The following is an 18,104-nucleotide window of genomic DNA, read 5'->3' on the forward strand; positions in this document are numbered from 1 at the left end:
CTGTAACAGTGGTAACTTAGATAATACCTCTGTAAGCGTAGTTGACATAACTGCAGCCATATCCTGCAGAGTAAAAGAATCAGACGCATTTGAGGAACTCGGTGTCGATTGTGTGGGAGTTAAAGGTTGTGACACTTGGGGAGAATTATATGGCATATCCTGATTCTCTTCAGACTGAGAATCATCCTTAGGCACACTTTCTTTACCTACATTGTAAGGCCCTTTCAGTACAAGAGGTACACAAAGTAAGAGGGGGTTCCACAATGGCTTCTAAACACAAACAAGTAGTTTCCTCAATGTCAGACATGTTGAACAGACTAGTAATAGCCACAATAGTCGTAAATCACCTCATTTATTGATTGAACTTCTAGAAAAATGTGTATTATATTATTGCACCCTATAAGTAAAAGGTGAATTTACCCTCTAAGACATTTTAATCAAAAAATATATCAACAGAAAAAATGACCCCTGCACTTCGCCACAGCTCTGCTGTGGCGCCTACCTGCCCCCAGAGTACTGCAAAATGACTCAACAACAATCCGGTGATCAGAACACAACTTTAGGCCCCACCGGGGCTAATGCCTGCTGCCTTCTTAGTAAACTGCGTGTCTGAGCGTGCGAAATAGGCCCTGCCCATCATGGACGTCTTCTCAACAGTCTGTATAACCGCATGGGAAGTGGTTTGAAAAAGAAAGCCATGTGGTCCCCTGTACTTAAAATCTTTTAACCAGAAATTGCAGCCCTACTGACTTTAATTAATATATAAATGTCAAGCCCCAATACAGATATGTCAAAGCAATATGTATAAAACACAGGATTTTCAGTAACACCCTCAGTGATACAGGTCTACTGCTTACCCCTTCCCTTGCAGGGAAAAAGGTCAGCCAGTTCTGATATAACAAGTCTCCTCAGAAATAAAAAAGACTGAACATACCTCAATGCTACTTGTAGAATGACACCATTCTCCACACTGAAGATTTCTTTTGCACTACCTTCAGAAGCTCTGTGGGAACCAAAATGGATCTTAGTTACATCTGCTAAGATCATCAACCTTACGACAGAAATATTCTTCATTCCATATCTCCCTGAGGAAAATAGTACTCACTGGTACCATTTAAAATAAAAAACTTCTTGATTGAAGTATCTAAAACTAACACCTCATTTTACCTCTTCCTATTACTAACACAGGCAAAGAGAATGACTGGGGGTGGAGGGAAGGGAGGAGCTATATATACAGCTCTGCTGTGGTGCTCTTTGCCACTTCCTGTTAGCAGGAGGTTAATATCCCACAAGTAAGGATGAAATCCGTGGACTCGTATCTTGTAGAAGAAAAAAGGTTTCCTGTTGCTGACTCTATACGCGACTCATGGCGTACAGTGCCCAAGGTAGAGGGAGCTATCTCTACTCTAGCCAAGAGAACTACTATTCCTAATGAGGATAGTTGTTCTTTCAACCCATACTGGACCTAAAGTGTCTCAACCAATTCCTCAGGGTTCCGTCCTTCAAAATGGAGACCATCTGTTCCATTCTTCCTTTGGTTCAAGTGGGTCAGTTGATGACGACCATAGATCTGAAGGACGCGTATCTTCATGCTCCCATTCACAGGGATCATTTTCAGTATCTGAGGTTTTCCTTTCTGGACAAACATTTCCAGTTTGTTGCCCTTCCTTTTTGCCCTGCTACAGCTCCCAGAATTTTCACAAAAGGTTTTGGGGGCTCTTCTGGCAGTGGTCAGGTCTCATGGCATTGCTGTGGCGCCTTATCTGGACAACATCTTGGTTTAAGCACCATCTTTTCATCTAGCAAGATCTCATACAGAGATGTTGTCTATTCTACGTTCCCACGGGTGGAAAGTGAATCTGTGAAAGAGTTGCCTTGTATCAGATACAAGGGTATGTTTCTTAGGAACAATTGTAGATTCCCTGTCTATGAAGATTTTTCTGACGGTCGTCAAAAAATCCAAACTTCATGCCTTTCTCTCCAGTCTGCTATTCGTCTATCAGTGGCTCAATGCATGGAGGTGATTGGTCTGATGGTTGCCTCCCATCCCTTTTGCTCGGTTCCATTTGAGACCTCTACAACTATGCATGTTCAGTCAATGGAACAGGGAGCACTCAGATCTCTCACAGAGGATAAATCTGTACTCCCCTAACAAGAGTCTCTCTCTCTCGTAGTGGATCTCACAGAACAATCTGTCTCGGGGCACATGTTTCCTAAGGCCTTCCTGGGTGATTGTGACCACGGACGCCAGCCTGTTGTGCTGGGGAGCAGTTTGGGGCTCCTTAAAAATACACAGGGCCTATGGACTCCGGGGAGTCTCCTCTTCCAATAAACATCTTGGAGTTGAGAGCAATCTTCAATGCCTTGATAGCTTGGCCTCAACTAGCCTTGGTCCAGTTTATCAGATTTCAGTCGGACAACATCACCTTGGTGGCTTACATCATCAACTACCAGGGAGGAACTCGGGAGTTCCTTAGCAAATGAAGGAGGTGACTCACATTTTCCAGGGGGCAGAGTCTCACAATTGTCATCTATCTGCCATCCACATTCCAGGGGTGGACAACTGGGAAGCAGATTTTCTGAGCAGACAGACCTTTCATCCCGGAGAGTGGGCTCTCCACCCAGAGGTGGATCCGGAGTTGGACCTGATGGCATCTCGTCAAAATGTCAAACTTCCAAAATATAGTTCAAGGTCAAGAGATCCTCAAGCCGTTCTGATAGATGCTCTGGTGGTTCCTTGGAACGTAAATCTAGCATACCTGTTTCATCCGTTTGCTCTCCTTCCACAAGTAATTGCTCGTACCAAGCAGGAGAGAGCATCTGTGATTCTAATAGCTCCTGCATGGCCTCAAAGGATCTGGTTCACGGAGGAAGGACCTTCTACTTCAGGGTCCTTTCCTTCATCCAAATCTAGATTCTCTGAAGGTAACTTCTTGGAGATTGAACGTGTTTGGATAGACGTGGCTTTGGTTTCTCTTGGAACAGAGTAAGGGTTCCTCAAATTCTGGCTTTTCTTCAGGAGGGCCTGGAGAAAGGTTTGTCAGTCAGTACTCAAAGGTCAGATTTTTGCACGGTCTATTCTTTTGCCAAACGTCTGGCAGATCTGCCAGATGTTCAACCCTTTGTTCAAGCCATGGTCAGAATCAGGCCTGTTTTTTTTTCTTTTAAAAAAAAAAAGCTTTATTGAAAGATTTGCAAATTTACAATTGTAAATGAAAAGAGAAGAAGTTTAACATCAGAACAGTATGAATTACAGTAACTATAACATAACATGTTGCATTTTAGAAGACATTGCTCTATGTAGCCATTTGTAATTGTTTGTCCATGGTTCTAAAGCTCGGGCTCTAGCCCCCATTGTGTGGACCACTTCAGGATCCTGTATCATTTTAATTTCAGGTTAAAAGTGGGGTTGGGTGGTATGTAACTCGGTTCGCAGGCTTCTAATTAGGGCGGGCCGCTGTCTGTGTTGGGGATAGGAAGGAACGTAGATAGGGTTGGAGTTTAGGTGAGTGAGAGGTGAGCCATCAGGGAAGGGGGGAGAAGGGAAAGGCAGGGGGGGGGGGAGATGCAGGGAGAGCAACAACCCACACGGGTGGTCGAGCCGACAGAGGAATCAGATATTACAACTTTGCTTCCACATGTGCAGCATTGAATCATGAATCTCCACTGTTCCAGACTTAATATAGTGATATCGTTCTAACTGTAGGAGAGCATCTACCTGGATTGTCCATTCCTTGGGTGAGGGGCACGTGGTGGATTTCCAATGTCTGGGTATTAGTAATTTAGCACTACTGATCATTGTTAGCAGTAGCTTGTGTTTTGCCTTATCTTTAAGCCGAGGAAGATCCTAAAATACTCCTATTTTCGGGTCTTTTGGAACTATTACTTCCAGGGCCCTACAGATGTATGTTATGACGTCTGCCCAGTAATGTTGGAGTCTGGCGCAATCCCACCATATGTGTAGTATAGTGCCTTCTTCTGAGCAGCCCCTCCAGCATCTATCCGATGAGGATGGATATATGTTTTTTAATCTGCTTGGCGTGAGGTACCATCTGGTTAAGAATTTAAGATTACTTTCCTGTACTTGGGCCGAGATAGAGGCTATTTTATTATTAGTGAATATGCTCTTCCAATTTTCTGGTGTCAATTTTTGCCCTAGTTCCCTGCCCCATGCCCCTGTGTACGTCGGTAAGTGTTCTATGTCTTGCTTTAGAAGTTTCTTGTACAGGGTTGATAGCAGTCGTGGATGTGGGTGGAATCATGCCTGTTTTTAAACCTAATGCTCCTCCTTGGAGCCTTAATCTTGTTCTTAAAAGTTTTGCAGCAGGCTCCATTTTAGCCGATGCATTCTGTGTTGATATTAAATTACTTTCTTGGAAGGTTTTGTTTCTTGTTGCTATTTCTTCTGCAGTTTCCAAACTTTCAGCTCTGCAGTGTGATTCCCCTTACCTTATTTTTCATGCTGATAAGGCGGTCCTCCGTACTAAGCTGGGGTTACTCCCTAAGGTAGTGTCGGATGGCAATATTAATTAGGAAATTGTTGTTTCTTCTTTTTGTCCTAATCCTTCTTAGAAGGAACATCTTTTGCATAACTTGGATGTTGTGCGTGCTCTAGAATTTTACCTCCAAGCAACTAAAGATTTTTCGACAGACTTCTGCCCTGTTCGTTGTTTTCTCTGGTAAGCGAAGGGGTCAGAAAGCCACTTCTACCACTCTTTCTTTCTGGTTGAGAAGTGTTATCCGTTTAGCTTCTGAGACAGCAGCCTACTGAGAGAATTACGGCTCATTCCACTAGAGCAGTCTCATCTTCTTGGGCTTTGAAAAATGAAGGTTCGGTGGAGCAAATTTGCACATGGTCCTCCATACATACCTTTTCCAAGTTCTACAAATTTGATCTTTTTGCCTCGGCTGAGGCTTCTTTTGGGAGAAAAGTTCTTCAAGCAGTAGTGCCTTCGGTTTAGGTTTGCCTGTCTTGTTCTCCCTCCCTTTCATTCTGCGTCCTCTAGCTTGGGTATTGGTTTCCACTTGGAATGATTCGTGGACTCTCCATGCCATAGGACAGAAAACAAAATTTTTGCTCAACTGATATATTTTTTTCCAGGCATGGAGAGTCCACGACCCACCCTTGTTTAAATTCAGACAGTTTTTTTGTACAAACTTCAGGCACCTTTATACCCTTGTGTTATCTTCTTTTTCCGTTCCCTTCAGCCGAATGACTGGGGGATATGAGTAAGGGAAATGACACTTAACCGTTCTACTGGGGTGCTCTTTGCCTCCTCCTGCTGGCCAGGAATGAATATCCCACTAGTAATTGGAATGATTTGTGGACTCTCCATGCCTGGAAATAAATTTATCAGTTAAGCATAAATTTAGTTTTTTTTCCCTTTCATAATTCAGATAGAGCATACAATTTTAAACAACTTTCCAATTTGCTTCCATTATCAACTATTTCTCATTTTCTTGTTATCCTTTGTTGAAAAGCAGTTTAGGAATGTGTGCATGTGTCTGCAGTACTATATGGCTGCAGTTTTGCATTATATGTTATACATTAGTGAGCGCACTAGACGGCAGCACTATTTCCTGTCATGTAATGCTTCAGACATGTGCACGCTACCTATCCAGAATGAAGCAAATTTGATAATCGAAGTACTTTTACAAGTATATATATTAATGCTTCCTTTCTCTTTTTCTCTCTTAGTAAATTCAGCTCTCAGTCTCCTTATGTAGTTTTTCTGCACAAAGTTAAAGGGACATGAAACCCATTTTTTTTTCTTTCATGATTCAGATAGAAAATACAATTTAAAAAAAAAGTTTCCAATTTACTTCTATAATTAAATTGCATTGTTCTTATGTTGTTTTTGTTGAAGAGATATCTAGATAGGTAGCATGCACATGTCTGGAGCACTACATGACAGGAAATAGTGCTGCCTTCTAGTGTATTGCTAATAAATAACATTGTTGCAAAACTGCTGCAAGCACGTGCACGCTCCTGAATTTATCCTGCTTTTCAACAAAGGATAACAAGAAAACTAAGGAAATTTGATAAAAGAAGTAAATTGTAAAGTTGTTTAAAATGTTATGTTCTATCTGAATCAGGAAAGAAAAACATTGGGTTTTCTGTCCCTTTAACTGTGATGCATTGGATTTATCTGCCTTCAGCTGCCAGCAAATCAACCTAGATAATTGGTCTTTTATGATTCAGATAGAGAATACAATTTTAATTTCCAATTATCAATGTTGTTGTAAGAACAATCTGCCATTTTCATTGTTTATCTGCACCATTTTTCACATTATCGGTTTTACAAAAAATGCCCCTATACTTATTACTCACCGTGCTATTGTTTTCCCTCCGGTACCTGCAGTTCTCTTATTTTGTCTCATTACAGAATCCAGCTGGTAAAGCTCTGTATTTTATACTGGGTGCCGCCATTTTGTAGCTCACGTATTGCTGTATCCAGTGATCGGAGCAGTGCACTTTCACAGATCTGCATTTTGGCAGCTGTATCTTTCACTTCAGTTTAGCTCACACAATAGAGAGCAGAACTGTAACATTTATGTACGGTTTATGTACGGTTTAACCGTGCAGCTTTATGTACGGTTTAAAAGTTAAATAACAAAAGCTCCAAGATGGTGGTGCCCAGTGTGATGATGCTGAGCTTCGCTAACTGATACTTATAAGGGATTAAAATAAGAGAATGACTTTGAAGACAGGCACAGGAAGACAATAGCATGGTGAGTAGTGACCATTCTACTGTAGTTGTACTCAGCAGTTTGGCCTCTCCCGGTCTGCAGCTTTTATGTGGGTTTGAAGAGTCTCAAACATGCACCTACATTGCTGCCTGTGTGGTGCTGGCTGCACAATACATTGCTGGCTGCTAGGCCACAGTCTCTTTCCTCTGGGTGCAGCAGTTTCCACCATTTAAAACCATGTTGGTTATGCAAAACTGGGGAAAGGGTAATAAAGGGATTACCTATCTTTTTAAACCAATAACAATTCTGAAGTAGACTGTCCCTTTAACAAGGCAAATAATGATTTTGTGTGTTTTTTCCTGCTTGAGTGATATTTTTCAGAAGCATTTTGTGATAGCTGGAAAAAAAAAACACACTGAAATCATTATCTGCCCAAAACAAGTACAAGATTGTGATCACCCCCTAGTCCTGATCAAGTAATAGCGCAATAGTCAAATGATCTAGGATTTTAAAGGGACATGAAACTCATTTTTTTTCTTTTACGATTCAGATAGAGAATACAATTTTTTAAACAGTTTCCAATTAACTTTTATTATTATTAGCACAGGTCTGAAGAACTACATGACAGGAAATAGTGCTGCCGTCTATTTATTTTTTTATTATTTGTTTATAGTGAATACATGAAAATTCAATTTTATTTAAAGTAACACGCAGGGTAATTAAAAAAAAAGAAGGTGCTCACGTATCCAGTCTGCCTGTATTTACATAAGTAGTGAGCATCTTCCTACAGCCAGGAGTATATTAATTATGGACTCTCACACCTCTAATACAGAGAATTGTTTTATTTGTTGGATATTTCTACAGCCTAAGAAATATGTCCTTCTCTATCTGTTAAGCCTAGATGATAAAATGCTCAAATGAATGATCCATGGGGATCGTCACGTCTGTTTTTTTCCAGTTTATAGCTAGGCTGATAGGAGCTTAGGAGCATGAACTTGCATATAGCAGCAGTGTTTGTAACTATGAGGACCACCGCTGAAGATCCAGGCATCGGGAACACAGCTCCGCTCCGCCTTCACTCCTGATTTAGATAGAAGATGATGGATCCGTCTGGAAGAAGACCTTCTCCGCCGGACTTAAGGAACAGTGAGTACCTATTTGGGGCTTAGGTTTAGGCTTTTTTATTTTAATTTTTGGGGTAGTTTTTTTAGATTAGGGTTATTTTGGGCTTGAAAAAGAGTCGATTGTAGTTTTAAAAAGGGCAGTAAAAAAGCTGAATGCTCTTTAAGGGCAATGCCCATACAAATGCCCCTTTAGGGGTAATGGGAAGTTTAGTTTTTTTAGTCTTAGGTTTTTTTATTTTGGGGGGTTTGGTGGGTGTTTACGGTTTTTACGGTTAAGGGGGACTTAGTATTTTTTAGAGGTAAAAGAGCTGTTTAACTTAGGGAAATGCCCTACAAAAGGCCCTTTAAAGGGCTATTGGTAGTTTAGTATTAGATTGGGGGGTATTTTTGTAGGGGTAATAGTTTAGGTTTACATTTTTTATTTTGGATAGCTTTTAATTTTTAAACATAGATTGCCCTCTGGGCAGACGTATCGCCTAGTGGGTAATAAAGGGATTATCTATCTTCTTAAACAAACATTTTCAAGTAGACTGTCCTTTTAAATCAGCACAGCAATTAATTAATACCACTTATACACAACATGACAGACAAGCAAATACACAGTAAAGATCAACAGAAAGAGCAGAAATCACTTAACTTTTTTTCACACTGAATAGCCAACTCACATGTGACTCAAATGAATTGTGTGCATCTCTGTGTGAGCCTCAATATGAGAAGAGATGGTGACCAGCCTTCGGGCTTGTTTAAGAATGCACTCATCACCCATGCTCACATGATTATACAGTGATGTGAGCTCATTATTGTATATATACTCCGCATTATTATATATCAGTGTAACAAGACCGTAGGTGAGTGTTATATACAAAAAAGACTGGTATGAAAGAATCTTTGTTCTATAGACTTAACTTAATAGTACAGAGAAGGAAAAAACAAACAAAAAAAAAAAAAAAAAACAACTACTCCAAACTGAGCCATTCTAAACTGTATATAATAGTGTTTTAAAGGGACAGTCTACACTAAAATTGTTATTGTTTAAAAAGATAAACAGCTTTATTACCCGTTCCCCAGCTTTGCACAACCAATATTGTTAGATAAATATACTTTATAACATTTAAACCTCTAAATTTCTGCCTGTTTCTAAGCCACTACAGACAGCCTCTTATCACATTTTTTTCAATTGCTTTTCACAACAGGAGACATAGTTCATGTGGGCCATATAGATAACATTGTTATTTAAGAGTTAGCACAACACAGTACTAAATGAAAGTCAATAGATCATAAATAAAAAGTCATGTGATCAGGGGGCTGTCAGAAGATGCTTAGACACAAGGTATTCACAAAGGTAAAAAGTATATTAATTTAACTGTTGGTTATGCAAAACTGGGGAATGGGTAATAAAGGGATTATCTTTTAAAACAATAAGAATTCTATTGTAGACTGTCCCTTTAAGTAACAATTTACATTGATAAAAATATATTTTTTTTATTTAAAGGGCCACAAAACCCAAAATCTTTAGAAATTTAAACAACGTTACAATTTACTTCCATTATTTATTTTGCTTCATTTTTTAAATATCCTTAGTTGAAGAAAAAGCAATGCACATGGTGAGCCAATCACGCAAGGCTTCTATGTGCAGCAACCAATCAGCAGCTAGTGAGCATATCTAGATATGCTTTTCATCAAAGAATATCAAGAGAATAAAACTAATTAGAGAATATAAGTAAATTAGAAAGATGTTTAAAATTACATTCTCTTTCTAAATCATAAAAGAAAAAATGTGGGTGGCATGTCCCTTTAAGCTACAAAATTGGATTTTTTTTCATCCCCCGAATTTTAAAATTGTTTGTGTTATTATTTGGCTGTAATGAACAACAATATATAATAATTGTGTTTGTAATGTCCGTCACCCTCAGCAGTTGCGCACGCATCCTCAAAGGAATGTTGGATGCGCGCGCAGCTGCCTGGCGGCGACAGACAGCTTCAGGAGCTTCAACTATCAGCTGTAACATAACAGCTGAGACCTGGAGCTTCTGAAGCTTCAGACATCTGCCGCATATGGAGCCAGAGCGCGATCGGTGCTCCGCCTCCATATGATGCCAGATCGTTACAGACGGAGACACTGTGTGTGTCACTGTCTGTAACGATCTTCTGCTGGTAGTATGGTAAACTACAGAATAGAAATACTGTAATTATTTCCTTCAAAAAAATATGTGTGTTCACACTTAACATCAATTCACCTTCACAAAACACAAAATGTAGTATTATAGTAAAATTGACAGTAAAACCTAGAAAATGAATAACAGAAGATAAAATGTATTTGTTGTTATTGTGTACCATCTTGCCCTTATGTATAAAATGAGTAAAATATCAATTTGTAAAGATATTAGATACAGCTTAACCTTTTGAATGAGTAGGCTGACACATTCGCTTTTCTGTGTGCAGCCTACACTGTTGTTCACAGAGAGGAAATAAATATGTATGCAACTATGCAGGTGGGTAGACATAACGAATCATAGATTTCAAATGGTTATGGTGTGTTTCAAATAAAAAGAAAAAACCCTTTACAAAATGTACACCAACAGTGCATTAGCTATTCTCACAACACATCTGCCAATTTATGGCAAATTTAAAGGGACATGAAACCCAAAGTTTTTCTTTCATGATTTAGATAGACAATACAATTTTAAACAACATTTCAATTTACTTCTATTATTTAATCTGCTTCATTCTTCATATATCCTTTGTTGAAGAAATAGCACTGTACATTCGTCAGCCAATCACACAAGGCATCTATGTGCAGCCACCAATCAGCAGCTAATGAGCCTATTTACATCTGCTTTTCAACAAAGGATATCAAGAGAATGAAGCAATTAGATAATAGAAGTAAATTGGAAAGTGGTTTAAAATTATGCGCTCTTTCTAAATCATGAAAGTAAACATTTAAGTTTCATGTCCCTTTAAAGGGCAATTATAGTGATAAAATTAAATGCGCTTATTTGTTAAAAGCCTGTCATTTTAGCACTGGTGACAAAGCAAAGCCGTTTCCCCAATGGAGCTAAACACACTGTTAAAGTACCGCTCAGGACCAGCATTGCATTGTCTCTGATCCAGTTAGTAGCGCTACTTACATAGCTGTCTCATGCAACTAGCACTGCTGATTGGATCAGCTGCAGTTTCTGCTCAGGACCATCAGTACTCTTTAAGCAAAGCTTTTGCTAACCCTTCAATACAGTTGCAATACCTGAGGCCTTCTTCTTCCTTTAGTCTCTTGGCTGCTTGTTTTGACATCTTTATCTGCAAGTCCAGTCTATGTAGAAAATCTTTGGCTGACAGTTCTTCATCTGGTCTAACCAATGGCCGGTTTGTCTCCGGAGAACATGTGGCAGAGACACTATCTGCTTGACCAACCACAGGTTCCTCTGCCTGAGAAGTGCAACTGTCTGAAAAATCTTCTGGAGAGTCCAACAAGCCAAGTCCATTAAACAGGGAAGTCTTCTCTGAAATAACAGGAATATTCAATGATTTCCTCAGAAAAATACAATCAGTAGAAAACAATTTGTTGGCCCTTTTAATTTGTTCCATCTGGAAGGGAAAATAAATAAAAAATAGTGAATTACAATTTAATGTACAAAAGTATTAGAAATACAGAGTAATACAACAGTGCACAGTTAAGGAAGAAAATAATTTACTTCATGTATACATCTGTGCGGCTGCTTTACCACACTATTCATACAGAACTGAAGATTTTTGCTATAATTTATAGGCAAGCTGTCCAAATTGCTAAAAATATTGGAACACAAAAATACACATAGGCGTATAATATTTTCAAAAGGCGTGTAATTTTTGTAATATTCTTTTAAGAAGAAAAAAAAATGTGTAAAAAACACACGCAGTGTTCTCCCCATTACTTATTTAGGGCCAGATTACAAGTATATATACACACAGTCCAGATTTTTCAGCGTCCTGTTTGAAATCAATACCCGGCACAATAGAGAGTGGGTGGGATCTGGGAGGGTGGTAGGGTATTGAGGGGGGGGCAGCTACACTACAGAAAAAAGGAGTTATTTTAACAGCTGCCAGTACCTAAGATTGCGACAAATAGGTAGAGGGGGAGGGTTAGAGAGCTGTTTGGGGGGGGGGGGGAACCAACACTGCAGATTAATATATATATATATATATATATATATATATATATATATATATATATATATATATATATATATATATATATATACACACACACACACACAGAGAGAAGTGCACTCACAGGAATGACCAACTGGCTCAATAACATTGTTAGCCTGTTCTATGGCGATTTACCACCTGGGTGCAGCTTTTTAGCCCAGTAATGCTTTTCACAGAGTAGAACTTTCCTGTAGTATATCAGTCTGATCCCGCCTATTACGGTCAGTCCATCGCCGAAATACCAGGCAATTCCTCTCTGAACAAGGAACACAGCAACCCCAGACGATCGTTTCGGCCTTCATTGGGCCTTGTCAGTGAGGTGTAGCTATATTCCTCTAAGCACACTGAGCAATATATATATATATATATATATATATATATATATATATATATATATATATATATATATATATATATATATATATATATATATATATATATATATATATATATATATATATATATATATATATATATATATATATATATATTAGGAAAGAGAGCTATTTGAGAGGGGTCAGGAAGTGGGATGTGTCAGGTAAGAGGCTGATCTCTACACTAAGGCTAAAATTAACCCTACAAGCTACCTAATTAACCCCTTCACTGCTGGGAATAATACAAGTGTGGTGCGCAGCGGCATTTAGCGGCATTTAGCGGCCTTCCAATTACCAAAAAGCAATGCCAAAGCCAAATATGTCTGCTATTTCTGAACAAAGGGAATCCTAGAGAAGCATTTACAACCATTTGTGCCATGATTGCACAAGCTGTTTGTAAATAATTTCAGTGAGAAACCTAAAATTGTGAAAAAAATAAACGATTTTTTTAATTTGATCGCATTTGGCAGTGAAATGGTGGCATGAAATATACCAAAATGGGCCTAGATCAATACTTTGGGTTGTCTACTAATATATATTGAGGGCTTTTGATTGTCTGTAGCTACTAAGTGAGCTGAGATTGAGGGATTTGAATAACCTCCCTGATCCAGCACCCTTCCAGCTACGTTGACACCGTCCCTTTGTAGCACACATCTGTGGCTACCTCATCAGCATTCCCATCAGAGGCTAAGGAGTGTGCCCACTAGGCCACCAACACATTTCTTTAATGAATCAGATAGATCACACAATTTTAAACAACTTTCTAATTTACTTCTATTATCTGATTTGCTTTATTCTCTTGGTATCCTTTGTTGAAAAGCATACCTAGGTAGGCTCAGGAATAGCAATACACTACTGGGAGCTAGCTGCAATTGGCTGCACATATATGGCTCTTGTCATTAGATCACCCAAAGTATTACAGTATTCAGCTAACTATCCTTCAACAAGGATATCAAGAGACTGAAGAACATTAGATAATAGAAGTAAACTGAAAAGTTGCTTAAAATTCTTGCGCTATCCGATTCCTTAAAGGGATATGAAAACCAAAATGTTTCTTTAAAGGGACACTGAACCCAAATTTTTTCTTTTGCGAATCAGATAGAGCATGAAATTTTAAGCAACTTTCTAATTTACTCCTATTATCACATTTTCTTCATTCTCTTGGTATTTTTATTTGAAATGCAAGAATGTAATTTTAGATGCCGGACCATTTTTGTTGAAGAACCTGGGTTGTCCTTGCTGATTGGTGGATAAATTCATCCACCGATAAAAAAAATGCTGTCCAGAGTTCTGAATAAAAAAAAAAAGCTTAGCTGCCTTCGTTCTCAAATAAAGATAGCAAGAGAACAAAGAAAAATTGATAATAGGAGTAAATTAGAAAGTTGCTTAAAATTGCTGCTCTAACCTGAATCACGAAAGAAAAAAAATATGTTATATATATGTTTCTGTTGGTAGCTATAACCTATAGGTGAACTAATATTAAGAGGTGATAACTATTAGGTGGATAGACACTATTAAAGGGACATTATACACTCATTTTTTCTTTGCATAAATGTTTAGTAGATTATTTATTATAGCCCATAAAGTTGTTGTTAGTTTTTTAAATCTATAGTTTTGCTTATTTTTAAATAACATTGCTCTGAATTTCAGACTCCTAACCAAGCCCCAAAGTTTTATGAGAATACCGTCAGCTACCTTCTCCAGCTTGCTCCTGTTTGTGTAAATGGTCTTTTCATATGCAAAAGAAGGGGGAGGGGGGAGTGTCTTATTTCCCACTTGCAGTGGGCTTTCCAGCTACCTTTACAACAGAGCTAAACAGAGATTCTTAGTAAGTTTTGGATTTTTATATTAGTATCTGTGCATCTTATTTTTTATAGTGTCTATTACATGCAGTTATATGAAAATGAGTGTATACTGTCCCTTTAAAGCAACCAAATTCAGAACTACTGAGGTGCGGTCTTTTTCAGGCTTAGGAAGAGGAACAGTAATAAGAGAGAGAGGAAAGTCCCTGGCAAATTGCTTCCAAAAATATAAAACATGACAGAGTAGGTCTTCAAAAAAAATTCTACCTCAGGTGTGAAGAAATTGATTTAGTGGGGTGTTCGCACTGGCCACTATTCTTGAAATACAGTGAAAAAAGAAAAAAAAAAATCCTGTATTTTGGGAATTATTAGTAAAGAGAATTTCCAATCTGTTTTCGAAAATTAAGCATGGGAGTGTTTCTTATTACTGCTTTTACAGAATGATAGACTTCCTTTTATACTTGTGATAAGCTTTTTGAACTCCTCCGTTACATATAATGGGCTAGATTTATTAAAGCTGAGGTGGACAGGGCCACTGTACGCCTCAGCTCACCGGTGGCGGGGCGAAATTACCCGCAGGTATTCGCCATTGCACATGAGCGCAATTTTGCGCTCGAGTGCAATCCCGCCCTCTGCCTGCGCACAGCCAATCAAGCGCGGGCAGGAGCTGTCAATCTCCTCGGTCTGACTAGAGGTGGCGAAGAGGTTACGGAAGCGATGGTCTGGTGACCGCTGCTTGATAAATTACGGCGAGCAAGTTCTTGTGAGAACTTGCAGCCTGTTGGGCTTTAATAAATCTAGCCCAATATATAATTTCTTCAATGTCTGCCTCCCATTCTGACAGTGCAGTAACAGCATCTCTCTGCCAAGTGGCGCAGAGGAAACAAAGGTGACAAAGATAGTAAGGGTACAAAGCACTATATATTGGTATGGGTCGTTGTCTTTTACAGCCAAAATGATATTAGATGCTGACAATGGCAGTGTGCTCATTACACTAGAATACCCTGTGCAATGCAGGTGATAACCTTATGATGATACTAGTCTCAGGAATGTCATGGGTTAATACGTGCATTTTAAAACCTTAGGAAAGTATGCGTGCACGGCACAAAAGCTCACAGGGTATACTTATACTAGTCTGTGATTGGCCGATGCCTGTCAGATGATGCAGGGGGGCGGCGGAAAATAGGAGAAAAAAAAAATCAACTGCTTATTTGAAATTCAGAGTAGGTTTTATAGTATTGTCTTTTTATTATGCACGTATACTGCATTGAGTGGTCCTTTAAGGGGTCGATTTATCAAGCTGTGGCAGACAGGGGCGCACATACGCTCCCCTGTCCGTCGCAGCTCTTCTCTGGCGGGCTGAATTCCACTGCCGGAATTCAGCATTGCACACGAACGCTATTTTGCACTTGCATGCAATCCCGCCCCCTGCCCTCACACAGCCAACTACGTGCGGGCAGAAGCGGTCAATCTCCATGGTCAGACAAGACCGGGAAGATTGAAACTCGCCACCTGAGAGGTGGCGAAATGTTAGGGAAGTAGCGGTCTGATGACCGCTGCTTCATAAATATGGACTACAGGTTCTCTTGTGGGACCCTGCAGTCATAGGCAGGCGAAGGGCTTGATAACTCGACCCCTAACTATGCACCAGAACACAAATACTAAACACTATAGCAACCTGGCTCAATGTCTTTTTCCAAGCCCTGACATTATTATGTTTTTTTGTGAACCTACTCATCAACATTTCACCACATATCAGTCAGCTAATACTTTAGCTGGGACCAGAACTATAGCAACTCAACTGTGAGGGTTGATAAAGGGCTATCTTGGGCTATAACAGTGATTTCCAGCAGCTAAAACATGAGTTTTAAACAGAGCAAATAAATCTAAAAATGTTTATCACTGTAGCTACTAAATAAAAAATAATGGCCTGTAATAAACTTAAAGAGACATAAAAAACCCCAAAAAAATATTTCCTGAATCAGATAGAGCATCCAATTTTAAACAACTTTCGAATTTACTTCTCTAATCAAATTTTATTTGCTTTCTTTGTATCTTTTGTTGAAAAGCAGGGGCATGCACATGTCTGGAGCAGCAGTTCGGCAAGAACACTAGATGGCAGCACTAGTTCCTGCCGTGTAGTGTTCCAGGCACCTACCTAGGTATTTTCTCAACACAGAATACATAATGGGAATCAAGCAAAATTGATAATGAAGTAAATTGGATTTTTTCTCTTTTTTTTTAATTGAATGCTCTGTCTGAATCACAAAAGAAAATGCTTTGGCTTCACGTCCATTTAAGCTAATTTTACTCCAGTTTCAACTAATACAAAATGTACTTGTATTGTTTCTACATTCATCCAATGCGTCAAAAAGATCAGAATTACAAAAAGATAAGTGAAAAACTGCATTTACTACTTGTGGACTGGTGCTCTGACAAAAAGCCGACAGCATTCTGTCCGACAGACATTTGCCCGATGGACAGAATGCCGAAGCATGTTCCGAGTTCAGCCAAGGGCAGATACGTTCCAGAGTGCTCTGTTCTAATCAGAGCCTTGGGTGCCGCAACCGCCTCTAGGAACCTAATTATGGGTCCCAGCCCGCACGTCTTATAATTCTCTGTGAAATTATCTATCTATAGAATATACGGTATTTATATATCTATCTATTGAATAAATCTATTGATTTGGCCGGACTGTTATTTGACAGTCACTTGTGTGTCGGACTGTTATCCGTTGGCCAAATGTCTAGCCAAATATAAAGCTGAATTAACATCTTTTTTTCTCCACACTTTTCAAAAAGTGACCAATATGCATGAATTCCTCTGGATTTATATTTTATTTTGCTTTGTTAACCGAAATAAAAAAGCATGTGCATAGATGTTAGTTAAAAAAAACAACAAACTAATATGATATTGAAATTTAATATATTCTGAAGGAATATACAAGAATCTGCTAAAACCCTCTAATCAGACAAGGAGGAACCCCTGCAGTTTTAAACAACAGTGTATTATATACACATCAAACTTTTCCTGTGTAACATCTCCAAAGACAGCCCCTAGAAATTACACCAATGAGATTGTGATGGTCTCGTCTCGCACAGCTTATTGTAGGTATATTACTCTACATTACCTTTTCTGACCTCATCGCCCACTGTGTAAATGCCCATAATGTATCACACTATGACAATGAGAGCAATCTACATTCTCATCAATGAGCGCTACACGCGCTTCCCGAGCCTGGGACTGTTACAGCATGGGCCGCACTACTATTAAAGGCCTTTCCTTACTACATCCTTACCGTCACTCCGTACTTCAGTGCGATGCCTTGCAGAGTGTCGTTGGGGTTCAGCTGGTGCTCGATATAGCGTTCGGCCCATGGAGCCGTCAAAGTGGCCGTGCTGCCGTACGACCGAGTCTTGATGCTAACCAGGCTCAAGGACAGTTCGGCTTCAGACTCGGATTCGGCGCCAGGGAATACGGTGTATCCGAACCGGCTGCCCCCATCCCTGAGCGGTGGCTGCACTGGGGACAGGTCAGCCATCTTTTGCGAGCACACGGACCAGCTTTACAGAGAACACAGCCGAATTTCCCAATAGCATCCCCCGCACACACCCACAGAGGGCGCCAGGCTAGGTCAATGAATAGAAAGTGCAAGTGTTGGAGTCTTCCCTTCACCCCGTTTCGTCACCGAGCCTGCCCAAATATCACACTTTTATCCGATACTCCTAACACTTATACATCCAGTTATATATATTTATATATGACCATTTTAGGATTAGCAGTTTTTCGATTTGTTCATTTTCTCATGTATTCGTACTTTGTACATAATGATGAACGTATGAGTCCCTGATCGCCTTCCTTTTATGCCACTCAAACGTAATTACTAACGGTGCTGTTTGCAATAACGTGCGTCCGAAACTCATTGACCA

The 18,104-nt window shown here is 39.4% G+C and overlaps 1 protein-coding gene across 1 annotated transcript in view; it reads right to left on the reverse strand.

Annotated features, from left to right (window-relative positions):
• LYSMD2 (LysM domain containing 2) overlaps positions 1 to 17,773 on the reverse strand; it is a 112,476-nt gene extending 94,703 nt beyond the window's left edge. Inside the window, exons 1-2 of the mRNA XM_053717473.1 lie at positions 17,474 to 17,773; positions 11,056 to 11,396 (exon numbers count right to left, since the gene is read on the reverse strand). Coding sequence (XP_053573448.1) covers positions 11,056 to 11,396; positions 17,474 to 17,716 — 584 coding nt within the window. The 5' untranslated portion in view covers positions 17,717 to 17,773. The remainder of the gene's footprint in view (positions 1 to 11,055; positions 11,397 to 17,473) is intronic.
• Between the last annotated feature and the right edge of the window lie 331 nt (positions 17,774 to 18,104).

This window comes from Bombina bombina, chromosome 6, assembly GCF_027579735.1.
Source record: "Bombina bombina isolate aBomBom1 chromosome 6, aBomBom1.pri, whole genome shotgun sequence".
Classification (NCBI taxonomy): Eukaryota; Metazoa; Chordata; class Amphibia; order Anura; family Bombinatoridae; genus Bombina; species Bombina bombina.